The sequence below is a fragment of the Somniosus microcephalus genome, chromosome 16, assembly GCF_052327205.1.
Source record: "Somniosus microcephalus isolate GS21.2 chromosome 16, FLI_Smic_1.0, whole genome shotgun sequence".
Taxonomy (NCBI): Eukaryota; Metazoa; Chordata; class Chondrichthyes; order Squaliformes; family Somniosidae; genus Somniosus; species Somniosus microcephalus.
This window is the reverse complement of record NC_141002.1, coordinates 84,998,513-85,025,313: the sequence shown is the minus strand read 5'-3', so window position 1 is coordinate 85,025,313 and position 26,801 is coordinate 84,998,513. Positions and strand designations below refer to the sequence as shown.

The window sequence follows — 26,801 nt, the reverse complement described above, 5'->3', positions numbered from 1 at the left end:
ATTGTTTTCAGCACTGTTGCCTCATTGATAAATTTATCATAAATCAGAACAGGTCCGTTAGTATCAGATTTGTGATCAATGCATATTAATGCAAACGCAAATTTAAAGGTGGCTCTCGAGGCTTCACAAAGGCAAAAGGATTGCTTTACAGGGAAAGGAAGGGGGCAGAAGAAAATATGAAGCAAAAGAATGAACGGAATTTCCAAAAAATGGAACAAAAGTGTAAAGAACTGGACCTTGCTTAAATACCTTCAGAATCCTGTTATTACCTCCCCTCCCTGTGCCCGAAATTTGAGGTTTTGTAAATTTGAGTACATATTTGCATAGATGTCCAGCACAGCAAGGAGATATTACAAATATTTTAGTTGCTGCTTCTCACAATTTTGAAATGTCTTAACATTTAAGAAAATGTTAAAGGAAAGCATGGTGAAAAAGCAATTTGACTGAAACTGTGTATGAAAGTAAAAGAGAAAAAATGAAATATAGAAAGTAAAAGTTTTAACAGTTTTATAATACTTGCAAGAAGAAGTATTTACAGAAGTTTCCAATGACTGCGAAGATACACAGATGTATGAATTGCATCAACTACTTCCAAGTCTTATTATAATTGTATTTTTATAATTGGTGTTCTTGATCATGAGTTGAGTTGAATTATTGATGCAAATTAATGTTGCAACTTTTTCATAGTCTCATTGTGGTTTATTGTCTACTGTGTAATATGAATTAGTGCTCTTTGAGGCTTGACCATTTTTCTGATTTTGTTAACAGGTGGAGAAAATGAACGAGAACATGCTGATAATCGGGTGTTTGCTCCAACAACTGCTCAAATTGACTGGTGTCCTATCTGCCTGAGCCACTTTGTGGAACAAGAAGTGGCTGTTCCTGAGAGCTGTTCTCACATTTTTTGCCTGAGGTGCATTCTTGCGTGGGCTGAAGTAAGAAAACCGTTAATGGAACAGTATTATGAATAGTTCTTTTTAAAAAAAAACACTTCATATTTGGCAGTGAAATGAAAATGTAGTAGTGACTAAGGTGAACCTTCTGTGTATTGGATATCATTAATGTATTAAATCTATAAAATGGAACAACTGAACCAAATGAGAAGTGGTATTCAAAGGATTGTTTTTGGTGTCGACTTTATCAGGATTATGGTGTGGCAGGGGTGGGGAGAGAGTGGAAGAAGGAGTTATATTCACTACATTTAAAATAAGCTGTGACATTTTAGTTGCATGCTGATATCCTCTGCGAGAGGAGATTGGCAATCTAACATTGTGTATCTCCCTGTGACAGTAACTGATATAATGGGCCGGATCTTGCTGGGAAAGTAACGGCGTGATGTCGAGATTAATGTGCAAGTTCGGGCGTTTAAGAGATACACCATGAGTTACGAATCTTCAGAACTTGCTGGTCGATTTACGCCACTCCGCTGTTTGCTTTGCACAAATGCTCTTAGCCTCCCCGTTATTTTTCTGAACTTACTGGATTTACACATTAATTGCCATTAAACTTGCCGCAGAAAATTACGACTGGTAATTAAGAGCATAAGTACCTTTTTAATGACATGATAATTGTTAATGCAATGCCAATCAACCTCTCTGGCCCAGAATGGGAACAATTTAAAGTGTTCAATCTCATTCCTGCATGTAGTCAATTGTTGTTACAGATTTTTTAAATGTCAATTTTTTTTCCATACTTTTCCTTTGTCTCTTTTATTTCTCTCTCTCTTAATTCAATCTTTTTCTCCTTATTTCTCGTCCTGTACCTGATTTGACTCTAATTCACCCACTCTGTTTCACCCTCCTTCTCTGTTGTTCCTCTGTTTCTTTCTCAATCCTTAAATCTCATTGTTTAAGGAGATGCACTATTGGTCCCGCCATTAACTAAGGTCCCAGATGCCCCGTTGTCCTCACCATGACATTATCAGCTCGCACTTCCAGCAAGTTACGGCGTGAAAAAATTTTGAACTGAAGAATACAGAAAAAAGTCTAATTAACGGCGTGCACCGTGAGATGCTCCACTCCAGCACGATCTGGCCCAATAATATTATTTTTGAAACTATATATACAAAATTCTTAATGAAAACATAAATAAAAAGAAATACTAAAAAAAACTGTTGTTCAAACTGAAAATAGAATCCAGTCATAATTTCCTAATTGAAGAAGTATTTTACATATCAACAACAGATAAGATAGTGGAAACTATTCTAAGAGATAATCTGGAGGAGTCCCTGCATAAAGAATTTAACAACCAGCAAAGGTTCAAAAGGGCAAGATCCTGTCTTGCTTTGGCTTCTTTAAGGCCTTAGATGGTGAAACTCCCTGTGATATTTGGACTTTCAGAAAGCTTTTGACAATAGTTCCTAAAAGGGCTCATGGAAAGTGAAGTGCCATATTGGGGAGAAATGTTCCTGATGGGTCAGTGCTTGGACCCCTCTTGTTTCGAGTCTACATTTTCGACCGCAATAACAAAACCACATGCAAGTTTGTCGAGAGCTTCTGACAACATTTAATATAGGGAGAGCAGTAGAGACAGGTTGCAACAAACATTTTGTAGATTTAGATTAAACATTGATGATTGTAATTAAATTATAGGAGAGACACTTAGAAATGTCCCTCAAAGTGATGGTAGACTTATCATTTCAATGTCTAGACGATGTGGCAAAACAGTTTTAAAAAAGCTTAATGGAATACTAGGATTACATAGCCAGAACCATAGAGTACAAATCTGTAGAAGTGAGGCTAAGCTTTTACACTGCTGTTGTCAGAACCCATTCAGAGTACTGTGTTCAGTTCTGGTCACCCTGCAACCAAAAAACACATATATGTTTGAAGAGTGCAAAGAATAGAAACAAGACTAATCAAGTGTAAAGGGGAATGAGTCATAAGGAAACATTGTACACTAGTCACTGAAAGCAAACATGCAGGTGCAGCAAGCAGTTAGGAAGGCAAATGGTATGTTGGCCTTCATTACAAGAGGATTTGAGTACAGGAGCAAGGATGTCTTACTACAGTTATAGAGGGCCTTGGTGAGACCACACCTGGAGTACTGTGTGCAGTTTTGGTCTCCTTACCTAAGAGAGGATATACTTGCAATAGAGGGAGTACAGCGAAGGTTCACCAGACTGATTCCTAGGATGGCAGGACTGTCGTATGAGGAGAGATTGGGTCGACTAGGCCTGTATTCACTAGAGTTTAGAAGAATGACAGGGGATCTCATTGAAACGTATAAAATTCTGACAGGGCTAGACAGACTGGATGCAAGGAGGATGTTTCCCCTGGCTGGGGGGTGTCTAGAACGAGGGGTCACAGTCTCGGGATACGGGGTAGGACATTTAGGACTGAGATGAGGAGAAATTTCTTCACTCAGAGGGTGGTGAACCAGGCTCGAAGGGCCGAATGACCTACTCCTGCTCCTATTTTTCTATGTTTCTATTAGAGAAGCTTGACCTTACAATCTAGGGGAAAAAAAGATAATGAAGAGGGAGACTTCATCGAAGTATGTATAAAATATTAAATGATGTGGACAAGACAAATCCAAAATGTTTCTTTAAAGCAAGCCAGGAGAGTTGGATTGGAAGATATAATTTAGTGAAATATAAATTTGAAACCAAATAATTAGGAAGAGCTTCTTTCGTGATGAGCAATGATTATTCTGGAATAATCTGCCAGGCCCGATTTTAAATGCAAAAACATTAGATGGTAGAGTTTCCACTTAGACTGCAATCGGTGGTTCCGGCGCAAATTGCGCCATTTTGAAAAGTGTGTTCCCCCGACCCCCGCCCCCAACCCACATTTGCATATTGCCGAACGCAAAATCTGCCACGAGCCAGCGCAATCGGGCAGCGTTTTAAAATGTAATTATTTTAAAGAAAATATTTCTTTAAAAAACATTCCTTGATACAGTTGAGAGTGGTAACTTGGTAAAGTTTGATTAATACAGCTGAAAATGGGTTTATCACAAAAAAATAAGCATTTTAAATCACCGTGTCAGTCCACCGAGTAACTAGTGAGTAACCCGATTTCAAATGACTGAAAATGGCTATAAAAAAAAAAAAAAAAATTATTTTCTAGTTAGATTGGGGTTAGTACTTAAAAAAAAAAAAATCACACATTCAAAACCTTTCAAAACGTCCCTATTGGTGTCCTCATGCCCAAAAGTTCCAGCTTAATTTTTGGAGCTTCCTCGAAGGCCTGCAAATGAGCACAATTAGCGGAAATTCCCAACGGTGATTAATTCACCCTGGGGCCACGGCCAGTTTTGTGGGCGGGGCCTGCTTCTAGCGCGATGTTTTTAAAACTAGCGCAAAAGATCGGGGAAACTCGAGTTGCACTGAAAGCGATTTTCCCGATCTTTTACGCCAGTTATGCTGATATTGGGGGAATTGCGCTGGAAAAAAACCAGCGCAATCGAGCGGAAGCTCCAGGCGTAGGTTCAAAATGCAGCTGGGTGCAAAAATGGAACGATTATCTTACTAGAAAGATGGGCCAAATGGTCATTTCTTATTATTGGTTTTTCGACGTTATGTGGATTCCTTCGTAGTAATGACACACTAAGAATGTTTGCTAACCTGCAATTCATATTTTTATTGTGGGAGATTTTACTGCTTTATTCCTTTGTAATTTAAAAAAAATTAATTGAGTGGGCTCAGTGTTAAGATGAGACTCTAAAAAGCATTTAGAGTTTAAGCATGATAAACATGTTTTCATTAAAGATGTTTAATTAGAGTGTACTATAATTGCCATATTAATGAATAATTTTTCTAGGCACATTGCTGCCTGGAGCTGAAGAGGCTTGCATATTAAATTGCATTCTTGCACTATTCCTATCCAATGTTCCATCTGATTTTTTTTCCGTGCGCAGTCCCTTTAAATCTGCTGCAGCGCATCCACGGTATCTTCTAGCGGCAACAGCTTGTGAGCGGCCTGCGCGGGACCTCCCGATTGATGTGCGGCCACGTGCCTGCATACCTTGGGGATTGTTCCCATCAAATGTGCTTCGTTTTGATCAGGGTCAAAAATAATGCAGTTTATGTGCTGTAAATCAGGAAATGTTCGCTGTTGGACTGTGGGATATTTTAACAGAACACTCAGTGCTTGAAACTTAAAATTACTCATTTTTGCAGTCGTGTGTTTGAAGTATAAATTTACCTGATTCCTATTATGCTATGTGAGGTGAGCAATGCCGAACAGCAGCAACCATTTTGCTCTTGCCTATGTTACGAGTTAAATCTCTCGGAGAAATTAATCTTGTGTGCAAGTGCTGGCGATGCTGGGTCCCACAGAATATTTGTGCTAATATTTCCTGATTTATAGTATTCGTACGACTGATGTCTACTCTTTGCACCAGGGGTTCTGGCTGAGAGATTGGCAGGGACACTGGGGTGAAGGATGGAGGTCAGTGTGAATGCACAAGCCATGCATTCCTGCAGTTAAGTGCCAGTGTGAAAACTGAAACTATCTTGGTGAATAATGCTGGAGAGAAATGTAGCAGGTAAGCTCCTTTCAGCCTTGACCTTGGCATTCCAATTACGGAGCAGCTGTGGAGCAATAGTGACATTTTAAATTTTGAAACAGCTGGAAAGTTCTGTGCATTTTTAATACACCATATTATGAATGAAAGTCTAATACGATGAATAAAAGTTGAGCAATTTAAAAAAAAAAAAAATGCAAATTACAACTGAAATCCTTAAAATGATGCCAAAAAGCTGTAGAAAATCCTTAAAAGAGCTGGAAAACTAAAATGTATTGTGTTCGTCGTGCTCGATTTTCACGAGTGCCAGCCAGCAGGTGATACTCAACGTGGTACAGTAGTGCATAAATTCCAACTCTAGGTTTAAAGTCATAAATTGCATGAAAGTGCAATTTGTGCAACAGATTTTGCAGTGTTAGTTATTCTGGCTTGAAAATTTGGTCTGTATTTGAATTATGACTTAAAAGAGCTAATGAAAAAAGAGACATTAGAGTGCATTTTATTTAAAAGGTTGCATTTTGCCAGATGTCTTCTGCATGCACCTTACGGATTGGTGTATTTTTGCTGTGAGAGGATTTGAAAAAAGCCCTGTTGTATTTCAGCTGATAACTCGGATGGGATCCAAATTCCCACTGAAGTGAGGTGGGGGCGGATGGGGGAAGGGAAGGAATTCTAACATGCATGACCTGAAGTTGCCAGTCCCTGAATATTGATGGCATTTGTGATGACATCGTGCAGCGTTACAATTATAGACAATCTCTCAGTCATTTAACAGCTCTCAATAGCAGACCTTGTTCCTTTATGATCTGGAAGGCGTACCTTTTCTATATTCCATTCTTGCAAAGCTGCACACTGGAGATAATAACAGTTATGCTGCTTATTGTGCGATCTGCTTCTTGGATTTAATGTAGTCTTTTGTTACTCTACTCTTTGAAATAGCAAATCCTGCCACACAGATGAGAGATTTACAGTCTAAATAAATTGATTAATTGCAATTAAGTAATATGAGACACAGAAATTGTTGAATACCAAGCACTGCATGTGTATTTGTGAAATTCATAATGGGTCAATTATTATCCTTCGTAAGTATAGCTTTGGATTGAGTATAAATGTGGGAACAAAGTTCTGATTCTGAATAGTAAATTCAACCCATTGCACCTTCTCACAAAACTGCTGCACCAACATATTATTCAAGCAGGGTGTGAAACTGGACTTTTCATTCTGAGCAAACCATCAGATTTTGGAAGAACTTTAAGCAGAATGGATCAAACTTGTCCATTCACATCAAAAGGACAATGTTGCTAGTGAAGAGTTACATACCAGAAACGTTAATTTTTTTTCCTTTTTCCAGATGTTTCCTGACCACCAAAAATGGATCAATATTCATCTTATTGCTGTTTGTAGGACTTTGCTGTGTATAAAATGGCTTCCACATTCACCTAGCGTAATTCATTTCATATGAAGCGCTATTGACACCATAGGTGTCAAAAATAAATATATATACAAGTTTATATCGCTTTCTTTTTTCCGTCTCATTTTTCCCCCCTCCCCATCCCTTCATCCAGCATTCTATAGGAAAGGTATAAGTCACAATGGCACAGCTGAGATTAGAAAACTGTTGGGAGTTTGCCCCATTCCATGATACAATTATAGTTGCAGTAAAGGCTTATCAACCAGTGAATGGTTTTCAGACTAAATTGGTTTTATTGGTTGAATGTAATAATTGAACATGCTATAAAAAGCAGAAGAGTAACTCAGAAAAATCACTGTTACAAATGGAAGTTTATCTGTTTTACAGAAACTCAGTACCTGCCCAATAGACCGTAAGCCTTTCAGTGTGGTTTACAAACAAGACAATATAAAGAGAAGCACAAAGGTAAGGTATTGATACCTATCTTTGCTAATTCAGTACATGCATGCATGTTGAATATCCAATATAGAATGAACCAAGGCATAAGGTAAAGATGCAATTCAGATGAATAGTTTTTGAATTATGACACAAGAATGCCCATTCATAATTTAGAATGAAATCTTACATTTTCTGCCGTCAGACTGTGGAACAGAAAAATAAACCAGTTTGTTATAAAAATGACACATCATTTTCTCTGCTGTTTTTCTGACATTTCAGATCCCAGTGAAGCAGAGCTTCAATCAAAATTCAAGGGAACAGAAGGATGGCAGCATTAAAGGGGATTATCATAGTGTCACAAGGTATGTACTGCCAAAATACCAAAATTTGGACCAAATTTATTGTTTATAACCCACAATAACTGTTCCTGGATATGGGTTAGGGTTATTGGGTAATGGAGAAACATTTTTTTTTTAAAGTAAAATTCTCAATAACGCTAGTTGTTATTGGTGTCTAAACAGAAGCAATACTTTAGACATTTGTTGAATATTTTGTTTTGTCACTAGATGTGGATATGCTTTGTAGATATAGTGATGTGTATTTGCAAAGCTGAATGGTTGCTTCAAATAGCATTATTTGGGTCTTGTGTGAACCTTTGCTAATGGCACGATTTTATTTCTTGGTAGTGAATGTCGGATACTGGGCAAGGGCCCGCCCTAGTGCATAATATATATGTAAAGGACATTGTCCTGACCAGGATAATGTTTCCCTTCTTGCCACTTTGTATAGCGGTGCTTGTAATATAATCAGATTCCAAGTGTCCAACTTTGCTTTTCCCTCATTGCTAGTAGTCTCGCTGGCAAACGGGCAGGTCTCAGCCACCATTTATCTATCAGTTAAACTCACTGGGGTTACAGTGTGTAAATTTTTTGTTAAGTATATCGTATAACTAATGGGGGAAGAGGAAGATGAGCAGGTAGAGACCCCCAGGGGCAGGAATAGTGGTAATGTTTTCATACCTGAGTGAGTTTTGATTTATGGATTACAAAGCTGCACAGGAAACACTTTTGTATCAGGATGTGGGAACCCTGGTGGTTTCACAGAAGTATGTGTTTGTGTACATAATTATGTAGGAGTTGTTATTTGATATCTTGTAAAGTAAAGCTAAGTTTCCAGTTTATTAAAATTAGACACGTTGAGAATTTTTATAACTGTTTCCAGTGATTTAAGGCTACTCTGAATTCATCTTATACTCTGGGAACGAGTCAGATTGGAAAGTTTTAGTGATTGCGCTACTTGTGTGGTCAGATCAGTGTGAATGTATTTAGGCTCAATTTGTTTGAAAAATAACTCTGGTTTGCTCATGACATTAGAGTAGCTACTGTTGTTCCACACTAATGCTGTCTTCAAATATTGTCCACTTTGAGTAGCTCTTGGTTTGAATTAGGATCTGTTGCATAACATTGCTTATTCTGTACAGACAGAAAACATTTTCGAGCAGGCTACGCAACAGGTAGGACGTTGTGGCATGCCCCACATAGTGCCATAATGAATACATTGTAATGTAATTTCCTATGTCATTGCAGCTAAAAGTAGTACCTTGAGTTCACTAACACAAGGGAACTTGGCATAGTTAATGGGGACATCTACAGTTGATTCAGATTCGTTTAAAAAAATAAATGGGCCCGATTTTGTTCTCGGCGGTGAACTAACAGCACCAACCGTTCATTACACTTGCACTTGCCCACAGACTTTCTACGGGATTTTGCTCTGGAAATTGCTATAATTAGAGAGCCATTTCGGCACAGCGCCTTTTACAGAGGATCTGGGGCCTGTGTGAACAGAGCGGGCAACTGTGTATCTCCTTAACCAATCAGATTGAAGAATCGTTAATGAGCCACGCAGAGTCTGAATGAGGAAGTGTCAGTTAGAATAGTGAATTCAGTGTCAAATCAGGTACAGAAAGCGAAATAAAGAGAGGGAAAGAAAGATGAGATTAAGAGAGAGAGATACAAGAGAAAGAAAAAGTTTTTTAAAGAAGTTTTTATTTAATTTGTTTATTTTTAAAAATCTGAATGAATGAGCCTCCACACTTGTTAAAATTAGTTTTCAGTGCCAGAGAGGTTGTTTGGCAGTAATTAATAATTATTATGTCATTAACAATGTACTTACACTGGAATGGACAAACCCTAACTTTTTCTGGCGAGTTTAGTAGGTATATATCACGTAAGTACAGCAAATTCATGCCATCCCATGTATTTCGATGGCGAGTTTCTCAGCGAGATACCGGTATAGCGCAGCTTCTGGAGGAGCAGGGCAACTCGGACAGTAACGTCCTGATTTCCGTGTTTAACTGCGCATGTGTGGTCGCTGGAAGTTTCTGTCCGATTTACACTTTAATAACAGTGAACGTTGTTAGCCCCACCGTTATCTCTACAGCAAAATGGGGATGTTTCAAAAAACCTTATCCGCTTTATTTCTTTTGCAAATTTCAGAGGAGAAGTTGCCTTGAATGACGGGTTATGCACATGCTTAAAGGAAAAATGCGAAAGTAAGTAACAAAGAATCTTTGTATTGATAGCGTAAGTTGGAAGAAAACAAACATGCTTGGAAAAAGCACATGCTTTTTGTATTCTCCAGTAAAGTTTTGGATTTTTACTTCAAGCTTTGTCTTGATGCATGTTAAGAGCATACAATCCAGAGGGAGAAAAGGTCATTCAACCCATTAAGCCTGCTCTCTCCTGAGTCCATGTATGATTATTCTATTATTGACCTCCTTCCTACCTATTGCTGTATTTGTTATATATAATGCTGGTACTACAGATGGCCAAACATGCAAAAGCCAAAAAAACTTGTTCTACAATAGTTTTTGAAGAAAAGTTTGCTCCCCGGGGTTGTGATTATTTACTCAATCAATCAAAGACGAGGTAATATGCAGCAGAGAAGGCTATTAAAGTTTTTTTTTCTTCAGGACACTGTGCTGGTTGGCAACAAACAGAATTTTGTGAAATACAGAGCATACCGATCATGACCTGTAACAAAAGGAATAGGACTTCCAAGAAGAGTAAAAACAAGGTTAGTTTAAGGATTGTGTAAAGCTTGTCAAATTTGCATAGTAGTGGACAACAGTATTGTATTAACATAGGTATTAAACATCTTTTTGGGGATTTGCTACACACCAAACATTTTGTAAAGCATTACCTAAATTTAAAGAACCCATGTCCTTTACTTAGTGGTGTTTGAGATAAAATCTTTAATACATGTAGTGACTTAACCTACCAAGAATCTAGCAATTAAAAAATGTCATGACGACTTTTAAAAAGAAAAATAATTTAGGCACTTCAGTTCTCTCACGAGCCACCTATTAAAATACGAGCAAACTTAAGCGTATTGCAATTCCATGTTCCTGGCCACCTGCCACCATTTCCCATCCATTTTGGAGGAAACAAACACCCTCTAGCTGCAACCTATGATACAATCGCATCATAGGTTGCAGCTAGAGGGTGTTTGTTTCCTCCAAAATCAGCTTACAACTACAAACCCATCCAATGTCCCTGTAAGATTCCTATGACAACATCTCAATACCTCGGCTTCAATGCAGTTTATCAGGACATGTTGCAGGACAAGCATAATTGTGGCTAGCTATTAAACAGTGATAGATGCTGTCAGGCAGTCACAGTTGGTGGATCCAAAGCCAATTTTTTTTTAAATATATTGTAAATGATAGTGCTCAGCGCCATAGTACACATTTTCAAATGCTGTATTGGAACAATTTTGAAAGTTTATTTTTATATTCAGTCTCGGGATGTGGCCATCATGAGCAATGCCGCCATTGAGTTGCCCATATCCTAGTTGCCCTAAGAAAGTGGTGGTGGGCCGCCTTCTTGAACCGCTACAGCAGCGGTTTGATGCAACACAGTGGCTTGCTAGATTACTTCAGAGGGCAGGTAAGAGTCAACCACGTTGGTGTGGGTCTGGATTCATACATAGGCCAGACCGGGTAAGAACAACCGGTTTCCTTTCCTAAAGGACATTAGTGAACCAGTTGGGTTTTTGGAACAATCCGACAGCTAAGTGACCAAGAACTTGTTGCTCTAGTATAAATGACATTTAGATTTGAGAAGCATAAATTACTGGGAGGAAGAGAAATTACTGTTTAACTTTATTGAAACCTTTTGACCCTCCATTTACCTCCCCTTTTTTTAAACAGTGAGTCTGTATGTTTGATCTGGATAATTTGTTCCTAGGATCCCATTTATCGACGAGTTTACTTTAGTCTTACTAAAATGGTTTTTCTGAGCCTCACCCATTCATCTGGGCCACTGTTTTCACTGGTGTTTCCATTCGAAATGAGATCCAGCACATTATCTATAGACACTTAGAAGAAAAACATCACCAGAATAATCAGAGTCTTACTTGGTTGTATTGCCACAATTTCAGATAGAAAATTGCCACATTTCACACTGCCACAGATTCAGTGCTACTTCCTGCCACCCACCATGTCCTAGCAGAAAGTGCAGTGCTCTGTATGTATCACATGCCCGTCAACAACTATTCATGCTGTTCACTGGCAGCACAGCTTCTCACCTTTTCTGTACATGCATGATGTTTCAAGTGCAGCAAAGGCAAGTCGCTGTGCTTTATGGGGCGATGTCACTCAACGGCCAGAAAGAGTGTTTTAATAACCGCTGTGTGGGGGCCACAGACAGCAGCTGAGAAAGTTGACTTCATTTCAGAAAGGGAACAGTTGGCACATTGGCGACTGGGCTCACCGTTCATTTTACTTTTTTAAAACTAGAGGCACATCTAGTTTACTTTGTGTATTTGCACATTTCACTTTATATGTTCCAATAAATTAGCTTTTTCTTTTCATAAAGTTATTTTTTTGCCTCAATAGGTCAACAGAAAAACATGTTACCAGCCATGTGTGAGGAATGATCTCAACAGTTTCTCTCCGCAGTATGGGAAGTCAGAGATGTCCCATTCCCAGGCTGAAAACTGGTAAATCTAAATGTTAACATAAGGTTACCCAGCCCATTAAAATTGCAGAATCCTAGAGTGAAAGAGAATGGCCTTGCCGGCTAAGGGTTCCATGCACTGTTTTTATGGTGTGTTAACAGTGCAAAATAAGTTTTCCAATGTGTTAAGTCTGCTGGTGTCCTAAATTGGCTTCATTTGTACATTGTAAAGTGGTAGCCAGAGCAACTATGGCAACAACTGCACACTCGGAGCTGCTTGAACGTTGCAATTTTTTTTCATAGGGGGCGGGGAGCACTAGCAAGTAAGACATGAAGTGGAGAAACTCTCTGTGTCTGGTGCCTGTAAACTTTTTAAAGCCTTGAAGGATAAATATTTACACTGTGGGAATAGAAGCCAATGCAATTTTTACCATGCTTTCAAAATCTAAGCTGAAAAAGTAAACCCTGCTGTGACTGAGCGCATATTCATTTGAGTGTTAGACTGGCCCATTTGGTTTAGGTATAATTTACAGGTTAGTCATTGCGACATTTGCAAATTACTAAGACCGCCTTAGGTGTGAATCAGAATACTGTATTTAGAAATAATGGGAGTTAAGTGTAATTGTGTAGTTGAGGGATAAGTGAGTGAAGTTAACGGGGAGTTTATCAACAACAACTTGCATTTATATAACGCCTTTAATATAGTAAGACATCCTAAGGTGCTTCACAGGTGTGTTATCAGACAAAATTTGACATCACGCCAAAGTAGTGATGACCAAAAACTAGGTCAAATTGGCAGGTTTTAAGGAGTGACTTAAAGAAGGAGAGAGAGAGGTAGAGAGGTGGTGAGATTTAGGGAGGGAATTCCTGAGCTTAGAGCCTAGACAGCTGAAGGCACGGCCGCCAATGGTGGAGCGAAGGAAATCGGGGGTGTGCAAGAGGCCAGAATTAGAGGAGCGCAGAGTTGTAGGGCTGGAGGAGGTTACAGAGATTGGAAGGGACGAGGCCATGGAGGGCTTTGAACACAAGGATAATAATTTTATATCAAGTTATATATGGAGTTTAAAAAAAATGATATTTTCACTAAGAAATAATGTGGCAGGTGGGCATTTTAGAGGAAGTGTACAGGGGTGTAAATTTAATTCAGCTTAGTGTTTCTGCAACTGGGTGGGAAATCTAGACTATACTTGGGTGAACACTGAATTCTACATTTTACTCCTAATGGTTTGAACCTTTTTTTCTGCCTTTGTAGCACAGAGTTTGTTGACGTGTATGAAATTGCACCACTAATCAGACAGAAGAGAAGAGGACCCGAGTCACTTAGATTCCCATGGCGAGCTGTTTCCAATGCTCTTACAACGGGAATGTTGAGGTACTGACTCGGGCTGAAGTAAAGCATAAACTTGTGTAGTACCTTTTATTAAATGTGTTGAGTAACTTCTTAATGTCCTATATAACAATTACGTTCTTATTGTAGTTTATAAGGATAGCAGCATCAGTTAAAAACCAATATCTATCAACTAGCATCAGTGGTGTTGCATATTGGTTAAAACCTTGCTGGTATCAGATATAGATTAATTTAAGATATTCTTTAAGGGCTGTCTGATCTTAGCATTTTAGATGTGTTACAGTAATTAGCCGAAGTATCAGTTGCATTCTATTTTTAATTAAATGTTCATTAGTCATTTTTCCATAACATGTTGTCCTCATTTGCACTGTGGGGTTTCTGTGATTTCTGTGATTTTTCAATCCTCCTAGACTCGGTCCTCTCTCGAACCAGACAGACTGCCTGCTGCAAGACTTCAAATCCCTTGCCCAGTTGTTAGCACAGCGATTTGCATGTCTCCTATCTACTTTTTAAAAAGAAATCTCACCGCAGTACAAACTCAATTATCCATTCTTTCGTTATCCATGTTCTTGATTATCCATAAGAGTTTTTGCAGAAAATAGGAGACGGGGCTGTCAACGGCATTTTTTCTTTACTCGCCTCTGTTGTGCTCCCGATGACCAGATCATTTGACACTGGAATAGCTGATTTGTCAGCCAATTATCCAGCACAAAGCTTCCTCACACATCCATCCATAACTCTTAGCATTCGAACCTGAGATTTTCCCCAATGGTTCAGCAGGTTTATCAATAGTTGAATCATACAGACTAGGAAGGTTCTAAGTTAGTCCCCAGTCTCTGTTGAGGTAGCTCTTCTCAACAAATGTGGTAGTAGGACTTACTGACTTAGGTCTCAGTGGCCTAGGTTAGAGAGGGGAAAATAAGCCAGGGCTCCTGCACCTGATCACTATTCTGGGGCCCTTATACTACTAGAAAACTGGTAGCAAGGATGATTGAAACTATGACACTCATTTAAGAAACAGCTAGATCTAGTAATGGGTAGTTGGTAGGATTCAAATTCTGTGATGAAGGATCTCTTCATCGGAACTGATAAGTACTGGGCCAATACATAACTAAAACCGCCTGCTTCCCTCAAGATAAAGAGGTGAGTGATAAAAGGCAACGTGGGCTAAAGCCTCAGCTATGGCTCAGCGATAGCACTCACTTCTGAGTCAGAAGGTTCTGGGTTCAAGTCCCACTCTGAGACTTCAGCACAAAATCTAGGCTGACACTTCAGTGCAGTACTGAGGGAGTGTTGAAGGTGCCGTCTTTCAGACAAGGCGTTAAACCGAGGCGTCTGTCCTCTCAAGTGGATGTAAAAGATCCCATAGCACTATTCGAAGGAGAGCAGGGGAGTTTTCCCGGTGTCCTGGCCAACATTTAACCCCTCAACCAACATCACTAAAACAGATTATCTGGTCAATTATCTGATTGTTGTTTGTGGGATCTTGTTATGCGCAAATTGACTGCCGTGTTTCCATTCATTCCAACAGCATCTATGCTTCCAAGGCTGAATTGTTTAGGATGCTCTGAGGCTGTGAAAAGTTCTTGCATATACGATGTGATGGTGTTTACAGTGTTTATTCAACTAATATACCAAGGTTTATTTTTCAGTACTATGTTATTTGCCGATCTCTTCAGTTGTTATGTGGCTGTCAGCCCCTTTGAATTATGTACCCCTTTTCTGTTTTCCTGCACAACTTTTGCCTCCCACGAACTAAAATATTCTACTTATAATACCTTTAAGATCATTGATGTTGTACCTTTTCTTGAGATCATTAATAAATGTTCACAGGAAGAAGATGGCACTGCTGCCTAGTCAAAGCTATCACCGTTCATAATTATCGACCATTTCATATTATCTAGTTAATAATCCAATTTGCAGTTTTACCTTGGATCTTGTGAACTTTCAATTCAACTAAAAGCCTTCAAATAATGACACTTTCTGAAAGTCAATATGCTTAATGTCCAACAATTCCAATTCTTTTCTTTGGCATGGCTTACTATTTGTAAAGCCATGTTTTCTTGCCTTTACCTTGCTCGATACTATATTAGGGAAAATTGCAGGAGTCTATTCAACACTTTGGACCTTTTAATAGGTCTGATTTGTGTTGCTTTGTTATACTCATGGAAGCGAGGTCATGTGGATTGTTTTATGTAAATCGAGCACAGCTGTTTGACTATTTGGAATTTAATTGGATCTATAGACATTCAGTATTTGAGCCAGTACAGCACGCTTCCTTTGCTCCACATGTAGAAAAAGGAAAGGCAATATTTTGTTGAGATCTTTGATTATTTTACAGATATGGAATAGACGCCATTTCTGTTGGATACGATGAAGCAGCGACCGCTTTCCCTCTGCGAGATCTGATGTCAGGGACTACTTTTCCATCGAACCCACTTGCATTGGGACGTTCTGGTGAGATTCTTATTTCCAACTCAAAGACAACCCCTGTCTAGGTACTTCCTGATTTTAAAACCTTTATGGTTTGCACTGTTCAACAACATTTTAGCTTCAAATTTGTACACCCAAAATTGGGAGTTTTTCATTGGAAGCTATTTAAAACATATTTTCCAATGTTTGTTCTTTAGCTAATCATTTTTGCTTAAAATTGCATTGGATCTTTTTTTATTCTTGACTTCGCCAATTTTTTTTAACCATTAAATGAGGTCAAATGCTAAATAGATGTTTTTGTAAACTCATTTACTCCATACCTGCTGTCAATTTTGGAAAACCTGTTCATTCCAATTGAAATAAAAGGACAGTGAAAAATCTCCCATTTTTCCGAGCTTGATAAATGCCCTAAAGTCTTTGTAATTACGGTTTTAATTGTAAAATAAAATGGACATTTCTCAAACTGTCCTGTGAATACTGGATATACTGCTTCCCACCAAATGGAACAATTGAATCATAACTACAAGTACAGTATTATCACTGACTGCTCAAGTAGAGGATGAGATTCACTCACCTGCAGGCTTCAGACATTGGTGGCAGGAAGTGACCGAAACCTTGATGACAATTAAAGACGGCAGACCAGCCACAAAGGCTATTTTCAATGTAACCACAAAGAGGCACAGTAAGTTGTGTATAGGGAGTATGGTTTAGTGATTTCTAGATTACATACATAGTTTCGTAGAAGTTCCTTTATCATCCAATGACAATATCTTTATTAGTTTAAAGTTGCTATCCACCCCTCAAGTAAAAGGGCTTGACTTGCATTTATATAGCACCTTATCACATCTTTCAAACGTTTCAAAGTGTTTTGCATAGAATGCATTATTTTGATATGGAGCGGTTCTTGCGTAGACAAACGTGACAGCTGTTTTGCGCCATGCACAGCAAGATTTCAGACAGAGAAACGAGATGAACGGCCAAAGGTGGTTAATGGGGGAATATAAGCTAGGACACAGAGAGAACTCCCTGCTCCTTTTCAAATAATGCCATGTGATCTTAGTGGTCACCTGAAAAGGCAGTTAAGACCTCAGTTTAACAAAGCTAATGGTGCAGTGCACTCTCAGTACTGGAATGGCACCATAGATTATGCGCTAAAGTATTAGTTTGCTATTTAAATCCACAGCCTTCTGACCCAGAGGCAAGAGGGCTAGCAACTCTCCCAAGTGAACACAATTGTGTTCAGGGGCAAGTTAACAAAATTAGATAAATAAGCATTACTGTACTGATTATTAATTTGTTTTTAGGGGGCTGTATGGTGCATTAGCAAATAGTTGTTTCACCTTTAAGACATGGGTTCTCTTATCCAGCTTATATTGATAGGGTTTCCTCTCTTTATCAGATACATTTTTCCTATGTAAAATAAGTTTGAGTAGTTTCAACCCAGTTCCTAGTCTGCATGATCTTGCAGCACAAAGCTTCCCTTAAATTAGCAATATCACTCGCACAAAGATGGCTAGTGTGAGAAAGGAATTATCATATTTATGTAGTGGGAATACTCTTCTGGGATTGAGTTTAAACTGAACTGATATAGAGCCTTATCTATCATATACTATACCTAACCTGGTGAGCTTGAAGTAGAAGAGTGTTTTATTCATTAGCATTGATGTCCCATGCTACGATGAGTGCAACACCCCCCTCCCCTCCCCCCCCCCCCCCCCCCCCCTCACCAACCCTAGTTGTCTGGAGCTCTTCTTAGCCATTGAGGGGGGGAAGGAGGAAGAGAACTTTGGGGGATTATTATTAAAACTAACTGAAAATTTCCTTTTTTTTTTAAGTGTTTTAAAGAATTGCAGACATTCAGCAAATGGACATTTTCTTAATTTATAAAATGGCTTTCAGTAAAGTAATGATATTGTGGCTTGTAATGTTTCCATCAGGAGACCATTATTGATTGAATACTATTTATTTTTATCCAGTTCAATTTCCTGGCAAGAAGTGTGCACTTGCAGGCACCAGAGGAGGTGGAGAGAAAAAGAATACCTCTGGAGCATCAGGTAGTACTAATGCAGGAAATTCTGAAACTTCGCAAGGCAGAAGAAGATCGATGCGTATCAGCAAAGCAGAAAAATTGGACAAATCTGCCAGCTCACCTCAAAGGCCTCAGTCAAGCTCAGGCAGCTCAGTTCCTAAAACATCTCCAGAATGTGCAAGAACTCCACCTAAAAGGGCTGGAAAGCAAAAGGCAAAAAGGAAATTGGAGAGTGAACAAAGTAAAATTCCCTCTGATAAAAAGAAAACCAGAGTTACTCGTAGTTCCTATAAGAAATCTAGTTCTAGTAGTTCAGACCCAAATGATAGTCCTTTTGTCAGTGAAACTGAATCTCAACCTCAACCACCTCTCTCCAATGAAGAGCTGTTGGCAAATCTGGATGCAAGCCAATCGTCAGCTAATATCTGTGGTGAACGCATTACTTCAATGGAGAAGGATAGTGAGGAAGAAGATAATGAAAAGGACCATGATCGTGTAGAAAATAAAAACTCTTGTTCTCTCAGTGAAGAAGTCTGTGTACCAATCACTGACCAGATTAATAGTGAAGACTCAGGAAACTCAAATCTTCCATCAACTACTGATGATGAAAATTGTGGAAGTTGTGTGGAACGTATCTCAGGAAACTCAGCAGAACACATTGACAAAGAAATTACTGAAAAGGAACAGGATAGTTCAAAAGATGGAGTTTATTCTCTCAGTGAAGCTGTAACCTATACCAATGTGACTAATAGTGATAAAGACGTTGGTCACATAAAATATCCTGAAAGTCCATCAAATGAAGATAGTGCTGAGATGGAAAATAAGGCACTTGTGGAAGATCAAAATTCTGAGCAGTATAAAGAGGTAGAATTTACAGAAACCACGGACGATCCTGACCAAGTACCTGCTTGTGAGGTTGATACTGGAAAGCAGTCACCTGTTGAAAGTCCAGGAAAATGCGATGAAGGTAACCAACCCAAGAGTACAATGTTATTGGAGAGTACCAATTCTGAGCAATTTATGGAAACAGAATCTGCAGAAGTTAAGTACGGTCCAGATGAAGCAAACCATACATCTGATTGTAAAATTGATATTGGTGGAGAGTCATCTGTTGAAATTCCTGGAAAAGTCATGGATGATGGTGACCTGATGAGTGAAATGTCTTTAGAGAATATCAAACCTGAGCAGTTTAAAGAAATGGAACCTCTGGAAATTTTAAGTGCTGAGAAAGCATCTGATTGTAAAAGTGTTATTGGTCAGCAGTATGCTGAAATTCCTGGAACGCTTATGAAGGATAACAACCTGAAGAGTGAAATAGCCTCAGAGAATATAAAACCGGAGCAATGTGAGACGGGTTCTATGGAAGTTTTAACTGTACCTGAACAAATACCCAATTGTAAAATTGGTATTGGTCAGCAGTCATCAATTGAAAACCCTGGAAAATTCATGGAGAATAACAGCTTGAAGAGTGAAATAGGCTCGGGGAATATCAAACCTGAGATGGACCTGGGGGGAGTTTTAAGTGAACCTGATCAAGCATCTGATTGTGAAAGTGGTATTGGTCAGCAGTTATCTGATGAAAGTCCTGGAAAAGTTATGGAGGATAAAAGCCTAAAAAGTGAAGTAACCTCAGATGCACTTGACCACATTCAAACGACTTCAGAGGCACTTGACCCCTCTGTAGATAAAAGGGCCAAATCTGAGTTGTTTATTGATGGGACCTGTAGTAGTGGTGCTGAGGACTTTAATGTGGACAACAATGAGGTAGTAGCTATGGAATGTGATTCACCCATCAATGACCACCAAATGCCTGAAGCTGAACTTGAATCTCAAACAAATTCAAAAGAAAATGAAGAAATAAATTCTGCTACATCCTTTAGTTCTAATCATGAGGTACTGCTGCCGGATGCTTCTGTTGAAAATATTAATAAGGAAAACAAAGGGGAAGGACCTCCTGAAATTGAACTTAAGAAAAAGTTAGAACAGAAAGAAAAAGATGTACCACGTCGCAAATCTAGATTCCATGCAGCATCCACAACTTGGTCTCCAGAAAGGGAAAGAAAACATGAACGCAAGCGATCTAGGTCCAAGTCACAGGAAAGATCCGGGTCCAGGTCTCGGGCAAGATCCGGGTCCAGGTCTCGGGGAAGATCCGGATCCAGGTCTCGGCGAAGATCCGGGTCCAGGTCTCAGCGAAGGTCCGGGTCCAGGTCTCGGGGAAGATCCGGATCCAGGTCTCGGCGAAGATCCGGCTCCAGGTCTAGGGGAAGATCTAGGTCCAAGTCACGGGGAAGATCTGGCTCCAGGTCACGGGGAAGGTCCAGGTCCCAGTCACAGGGAAAGTCCAGGTCCAGATCACGAGGAAGGTCCAGGTCACGGGGAAGATCCAGGTCATGGGGTAAAGACCATCATTGTCACTCAGACAGGCCTGCACATGAAATAAATCGTTCAAAAGGAGATGATAGTGACCGAAGCAACCAAGCTTCTCCATCCACTAGAAAAAGATCCAGGTCTCCTAGTAAAGAGAGAGACAAGGAAGAACTTTCAAGTGAAACTGAGAAGAAGGAAGCTGAAGCAGACAGAGGAAGAAAAGGAAGACAGCGGTCTAGGTCAAGATCCAGATCCAGAAAAAGGTATTATTCTGGAGACAAAGAGGACAAATCTAGTTTTTCTCCAGGGAGAAGAGACAGAAACATGGATGACAGCTGGAGAAATACTCGAGGAAAGGATAGGTCCAGAATGAATGATCGGGAAAGGCCAAGAGGATATGATAGATTCAGAAAAGATAGTAGGTGTAGAGAATTCCAACAAACCACCAGATACCCAGATGAGCAATCAACTGTTGATACTAATGAGTACATAGATGATAGGAATCCTGACTGGTTATCGGAACAATTGCAGGCATCATCTGATGTGAGTGTGAGAGAAAATGAATACAGGAATGACGCCAAATGGGAAGAAAATAGATATGAAAGGGATGATCCTTGGGCTAATAGGAACTTTGGCCCTGGTTGGAAGCGTGGTCGTGGACGTTTCTGGGGAGGCCCCTTTCATGGTGACCAAAGTGAAATGCCATGGCAGAACCGACGGTCAAATTTCTCAGGCGAGCAAAATAATTCAGGGAAATACCAAGGAACTGGACCCCGCAGATATAACGACCAACAGCATAACAGATGGAGAGGTGATTCAAATGTATCTTCTGACACCCGCGACCGTTCTGGGTGGTCTTCTTTCTCCAGTTGGAATGCGAGGAAAACTCTCCCAGCAGATGTCCAAAATTACTACGCCAATAGGGGAAGGCAGACTTCAGGCGCACAGTCAATCTGGCGGGGGCCAGACGAGGAACAGTACCAGACTTCGTCAGAGCAAGGTATGTATTTTTGTTGTCCATTCCTTTTCGAAAACTTTGAGAAACCTTTTGAAAAGCTGTGTGGAGCTGGTCATTGTCATGACTGCTGAACTATACTTTTGAGAGTAAAGGTGCTGAGTGCTAAAAATGAAGACTGTATCAAACACAGTATTTACAACTATGAGCAAGAAGAAAAATAAAATTGAAACCCAATAATTTGTTTTCCAGAAAGGGTGATGGCATTTCTTTCCTATAGTTTTTAGTGAATAGCTATGTTTTTTTTTAATGCTCACTGCAAAATAGTGTCTTTAATGTGCAGTCACTGCTGCGAATTGTAACCTGTGAAGCCTTTAAGCAAGGAAACAAATCCATGTTTAAAATCACACACTAGCAAAGAGGAAGGTTGCTAACTTTTAGCAGATGGGTAATAGTGTTATATAATCTGAATTCTTTTAAAGGAATATGCCGAGAGCACATATTCTTTGAATAAACGTTTAAAATGGTTTTCCTTTCAATAGCATACCATAGCTGAGGTGGACATGGTGGCAAGTTTGACTGTCTTCTGCATCATATAGTTGTTAAAAGTTGAGTGCACTTTGAATACATTTAGGTGAAGAAATTCAGTTGGTTAGCGCGTCCCATTAGCACCTGGTGGGGGCGCTACTGAAGTAGCGCTGGGGTGAGGCGAATCCAGCGCCGCGTGCCAAATCCAGTCGCCAATTAGCGCCTGGGGCTTTAGTGCGAGGCAGATCGTGACGTCAGTGAGCGTGCGCTGCTTACTGAGCGCCTGATCTGCCAAATTGATTATTGCCCCCTGCATTAATACTTTGCCCCGACAACGACAGGAAGAGGAGGCGTGAAACTGGCCAATGGCAACTGGAAGGGACTATTTAAAGTGATCAGTCACGGCTGTCAGATTAGTGCTGTTTCACTGCTTCCTTGTCAGTTTGCAATTGTGCAAGAGTTTAATTCAGTCATTTAAAGGTTCTTTAGTATCAGGAGTGTTGTGGCTACTAAAAATTTGTTACATTTATTCTGACAAAGTTTTAAAGTGCTGCACATTATTACATTCGCCGCTGACCAATGTGCCCTTTAAGCTGCGTGGCCACGTAGCACTCTACAGCTCCCACGCAGCTGGCTCACCAGCTTTTAAATAGGAAAAATTGCGTATGAGCGGTATTTTGAAGGGGTTGCACACCCAAAAAAAAATTAAGGAAACATTGCTGCTGACTACAAAATCTGGGCCAATATCAGTTTTTCCATGGAGCAAATAATTTCGCAAAAAAAAAAAAATGCATTTTGCTCAGATAGTTTACTTGTACAACTGTGAAGGAGGACTTAAAAGAATTGTTTGAAAGTAGTTGTATGGCTTTAACTTGGTTTCAAGATAATGCTGAAGGCGTGGTTGTTAAGATGAACTAGACTAAACTTCTTGGGGTCCACTCCTTTGGGTTATCAAAGCACCACCAATTCACAACTCTTTTATGTATAACAAATAACAAAGATTAAGAATGGTTGAGATACAATCAGATGTGAAGTTGTATGAATGCTGGATTATGTCCTGAGCTTAATTTGAATTCTTAGCAGATTAATCTGAAAATTAATGTCTCAAGTAGTTTTTCTTCAGTGGCCAGGCATGCTGTTGGTATTGGGGCCGCAGTGGATATGTAGTGCCTGTGAATGACAAAACACCTTTTTAAAATGTCGATCACTAGGTGCTTACGGAGTATAAAGAGATCCATTGGAGGAGAATCAGGTGATAGTGAGTTAGAACACTGTTCTTTGACCCCCCCAAGACCTGATTCAAAAAAAGCCCAAATCTAATAGCTATAGAAGCAGCAGCTGTGCAACAACAACTTGAATTGATATAGCGCTTTTAACGTGGTAAAATGTCCCAAGATGCCATATAAATGGTACGTCAGACTATGTTCTGGTGAGTGCTTCATTGGAACTTTCTATTTGTGGCATTCTGATCCATTCCATCACTATGATGTTTGATGGATATGCTTTATTGTACTAACTCAGTCTACCAGTACTTTCAATTCCACCCGTATGCTCCCTTTACGTCTAAGCTGCAGTCTCCACCATGCCTGCCATCTGAGCCACTAGACAGTTTTTCTATTTTTCCCTCTTTCTGATGTTTAAAGCCTCACTTCTCTGTGGTGCTCCCATTAAGTTCCCTGACTTGGTGCCAAATGATCTCATCCACTTGAGGACATTGTGTGAGCGAGAGTTTTGAGACAAGAAGTCTTGGTGTTGACTTGAGCACCCAACTTGTTTGAGTTCTCTCTCCATAGATGCTGCCTGACCTGCGTATTTCCAGCATTTCCTGTTTTTATTTTAGATTTCCAGCCTCCACAGTATTTTGCTTTTGTTTCAGTTGCTGGGTTGTGAAATATAACCCAAAGTATAAGGTTAAATGTATATATTCAAAATAACAGTACAATCTCTCTCATTAACTATAGTTAATTTAATAAGTTAATACAAAATGTGTTAAGAGTATCAGAACAAAGTGTTGGATGAAGTTCCTAAAAAAAAAAAATTATAGTATTACCCAAAAGTTCACATCAGAGATGTTTTTGGATGAATTGTTACAGACCTGAAGAAAGATCCAAGATGCCTCAATATTTCTCCATTAATTTACGTATATTTATTTAGCAGATTCATCGCACGGGGTGCCAGCCTTCAGCGACCAAGCAAATCAACAAATGAATGGTTCTCAGCAACCCGTTACTATAATGCACCAACCCGTTTTACCACAGCCAATGAATGCACCACCCCAGCCAATGAATGTCTTTCCATATCCGATGAATGTCCACCCTCCTTTAATGCATTTCCATCATCCGTATATCCACCCTCCTCCGCCACTGAATGTGCATGCAGGAATTTCTGCAGTGCAATCAACTGCAGCTGGAAATCTGCCCAACAGCCCACCTCCACCACCACCTCCCCCTCCACCATCCCAGTCAGTGAACTATGCGATTCAGCAGCATGACATAGCACAACCTCAGGTAAGTTCTTGGGCAGAAAGAATATGAATGCCGTTTTAACGTGTTCAAGTCTTGACAGATAAATGAGCAGGATGAAATGTTCCATCAGTGTTTCCAGGGGCCGCCCTGGTTGGCTTTTCCGAATAATTGGAAAGTTTGCAGACTAGGTTAAATGCTCACCCTGGCTAAATGCAGCACATACGTTTGCATGGTTCCAGCACACCTTTTTCTGGGCAATTGTTTCTTTTGCTAATTAATATATTGGAAGTTAAACGTACTTCCAGAAAAAAAAACCTTTTACTTTTTGAGGATATATTTCACCTCTGTACACTTAATCCGGACTTCTAATCCATTGAAGAGCATTAGTACATTCTAGTCTAATAGATGCTCTTTAAGCCTCATTATTAACATATACTGGTTTTGTTCTGGCATCATGTATGCAGTTCCCATTCTAACTTGTTCAAATAAGATATGGCCAAAGCAATTTGTTGGATTGTGTCGGCAGTTGCACGTGAATACGGAGTTTGGGGGAAAAATTCAGTATCGCCCCATTTGGGGCGCCATTATCGGCCGTGCGCAAAGTTTAGCGCCTGGCGCTAATTATCGCCTCCGACAGCAAACTTGGCTCTTATCGCCCCTGGAGGTGATTGGAGCACTAAATCAGGCGCTTCACACCTGTCTTAAGGTGCAAATGCCGAGGAGTGAGATGCTACCTCAGAGCGCTGGTGAAGCAAGTAAGGGCAAATCAAAATGAACCTGCAAAGTGCTGCTCAGTACCCAAAACTCCTTCACACAGCGTTGAATCGCTCTAGAAGTCTCTCGGAATGCGTGGTGCAAAAATGTCACCAACAAAAAAAGGTAGGAAGCGGTCGCCTTTAAATAGCGCTCCCCCAGTCCCTTTCTGACTGCAAAACGCTCCCCTCAACCTGTCGTTGCTAGCGGCAGGCGGTAAGGCAGGGGGTGCCACTCAATATCCGGTAAGGGGCGCTACTGACGTCACGACCTGCTGGCGCAGGAGATCGTGGTGGTAGTGTTTAGCGCCGCCGCAAAATGTCTAGTTAATTTTGCGAGCAGTGCAAACATCGCCGTGCCCTGGCGCTAGTTGGTTTACGCCCCATTAGCGCCCTCTTAAGGCGCTAACGGGAGGCACAAACAACTGAATTTTTCCCCCTTTATCTTTTGCAGTCACAGTAGTGTAATGGTTATGTTACTGGACTAGTAACCCAAAGTTCATGGGTTAAATCCCACCATGACAAGCTGCAAAATTGAATTCAATAAATCAGGTTAATTATGGCATGCACCAGAAAAAAAAAATCACAGATTGTTGTGAAAATTAAACAATTACTTCATTAATGTCCTTCAGGTAAAGGGAGCCTGCCGCCCTTACCTGGTTAGGCTTACGCATAACTCTAGACGTACTATGTGGTTGACCCATAATGCTGTCTAAAGTGGCTTACCAAACCACCCTCACCTCAGGGCAACTAGCAACGGGCAATAAATGTGGTCTTACCCACGTCGCCCATATCTGAGAATTTTTTTTAAAGTTATGTTTGCACATTGCTGGAAATAACAAATGGCAACACTTCAGTTCAAGTGATTTTGGTCTTGGGACATCTGTACTTGACATCTTTGGGTATTTTTTATAAATGAATAGTTACACTTTTATTTGATTTGCATTACAATTGCCTACATTAAGTCAAGCCTGCTTGTATTGAAGTCGTGTTTCTTGGGTGTATTAATGTTGCACATGAGGATCTGAGTTTAATTGCACAGTTAATATATGCACAGCCCCAAAATGTTGAAATGAAAGCAGCCCTTTGGATTTTTTTTTTGGTCCTGTTTTGCACATATTAAAACTGATATGCCCACGAGTCAAGTTTTTGTAAAACCTATTAATATTTGCAGAAGTAATTGTCTCATTAAATGCTGTTTTTTGTGCGTGTGGATTTTCTTTTTGCTGCTTGTATGGAGAACTATAAAGTGCTTGATATTTTGCTTCACTTCTGTTTTAGATCATACCTCCTCCATGTAGTGTTCCTGAGGTGGATTTGCAGAGCAGTGCTGCTTGTATACCCATCCCAGCTGGAGGGTCAGGCAAGACATTGCAACTTCCACTTTCTATAGATGTTTCCTCTTCTACCTTTCAGTCTGTGCAACAGGTTTTTGCATCTCTTTCAACTTCAAAGCCTACACTCGAAAAAGAAAGCTTTAAGGAAGAATTTGAAATAGAAAAGCCCAAAAAGGACAAGGCAAGTCCAGAAGTATCAATGATTTGATTTAATTTCCACTGAATTATGTCCCTGTATAGCAAGAAAACTAGCTACATTGTTGACTTGAATGTGCGCTTTTTTGTAACATTGTTAATATAGCATGAGC

General features: G+C 39.8%; 1 protein-coding gene across 5 annotated transcripts in view; it reads left to right on the top strand.

Moving 5' to 3' along the window:
• The window catches only part of scaf11 (SR-related CTD-associated factor 11), a 69,604-nt gene that overhangs the window by 33,944 nt on the left and 8,859 nt on the right, over positions 1 to 26,801 (top strand). Inside the window, exons 1-12 of one of the 5 annotated variants that reach the window (XM_086009396.1) lie at positions 864 to 935; positions 5,347 to 5,490; positions 7,268 to 7,345; positions 7,598 to 7,680; positions 9,814 to 9,869; positions 10,290 to 10,393; positions 12,216 to 12,319; positions 13,529 to 13,648; positions 15,966 to 16,081; positions 18,034 to 21,456; positions 24,094 to 24,446; positions 26,438 to 26,674. In XM_086009396.1, coding sequence (XP_085865522.1) covers positions 10,346 to 10,393; positions 12,216 to 12,319; positions 13,529 to 13,648; positions 15,966 to 16,081; positions 18,034 to 21,456; positions 24,094 to 24,446; positions 26,438 to 26,674 — 4,401 coding nt within the window. In that variant the 5' untranslated portion in view covers positions 864 to 935; positions 5,347 to 5,490; positions 7,268 to 7,345; ... (1 more) ...; positions 9,814 to 9,869; positions 10,290 to 10,345. Of the gene's footprint in view, positions 1 to 768; positions 936 to 5,346; positions 5,491 to 7,267; positions 7,346 to 7,597; positions 7,681 to 9,813; positions 9,870 to 10,289; positions 10,394 to 12,215; positions 12,320 to 13,528; positions 13,649 to 15,965; positions 16,082 to 18,033; positions 21,457 to 24,093; positions 24,447 to 26,437; positions 26,675 to 26,801 lie in introns of those variants that run through there. The other 4 variants (XM_086009393.1, XM_086009392.1, XM_086009395.1 and 1 more) reach the window with 4 other exon arrangements.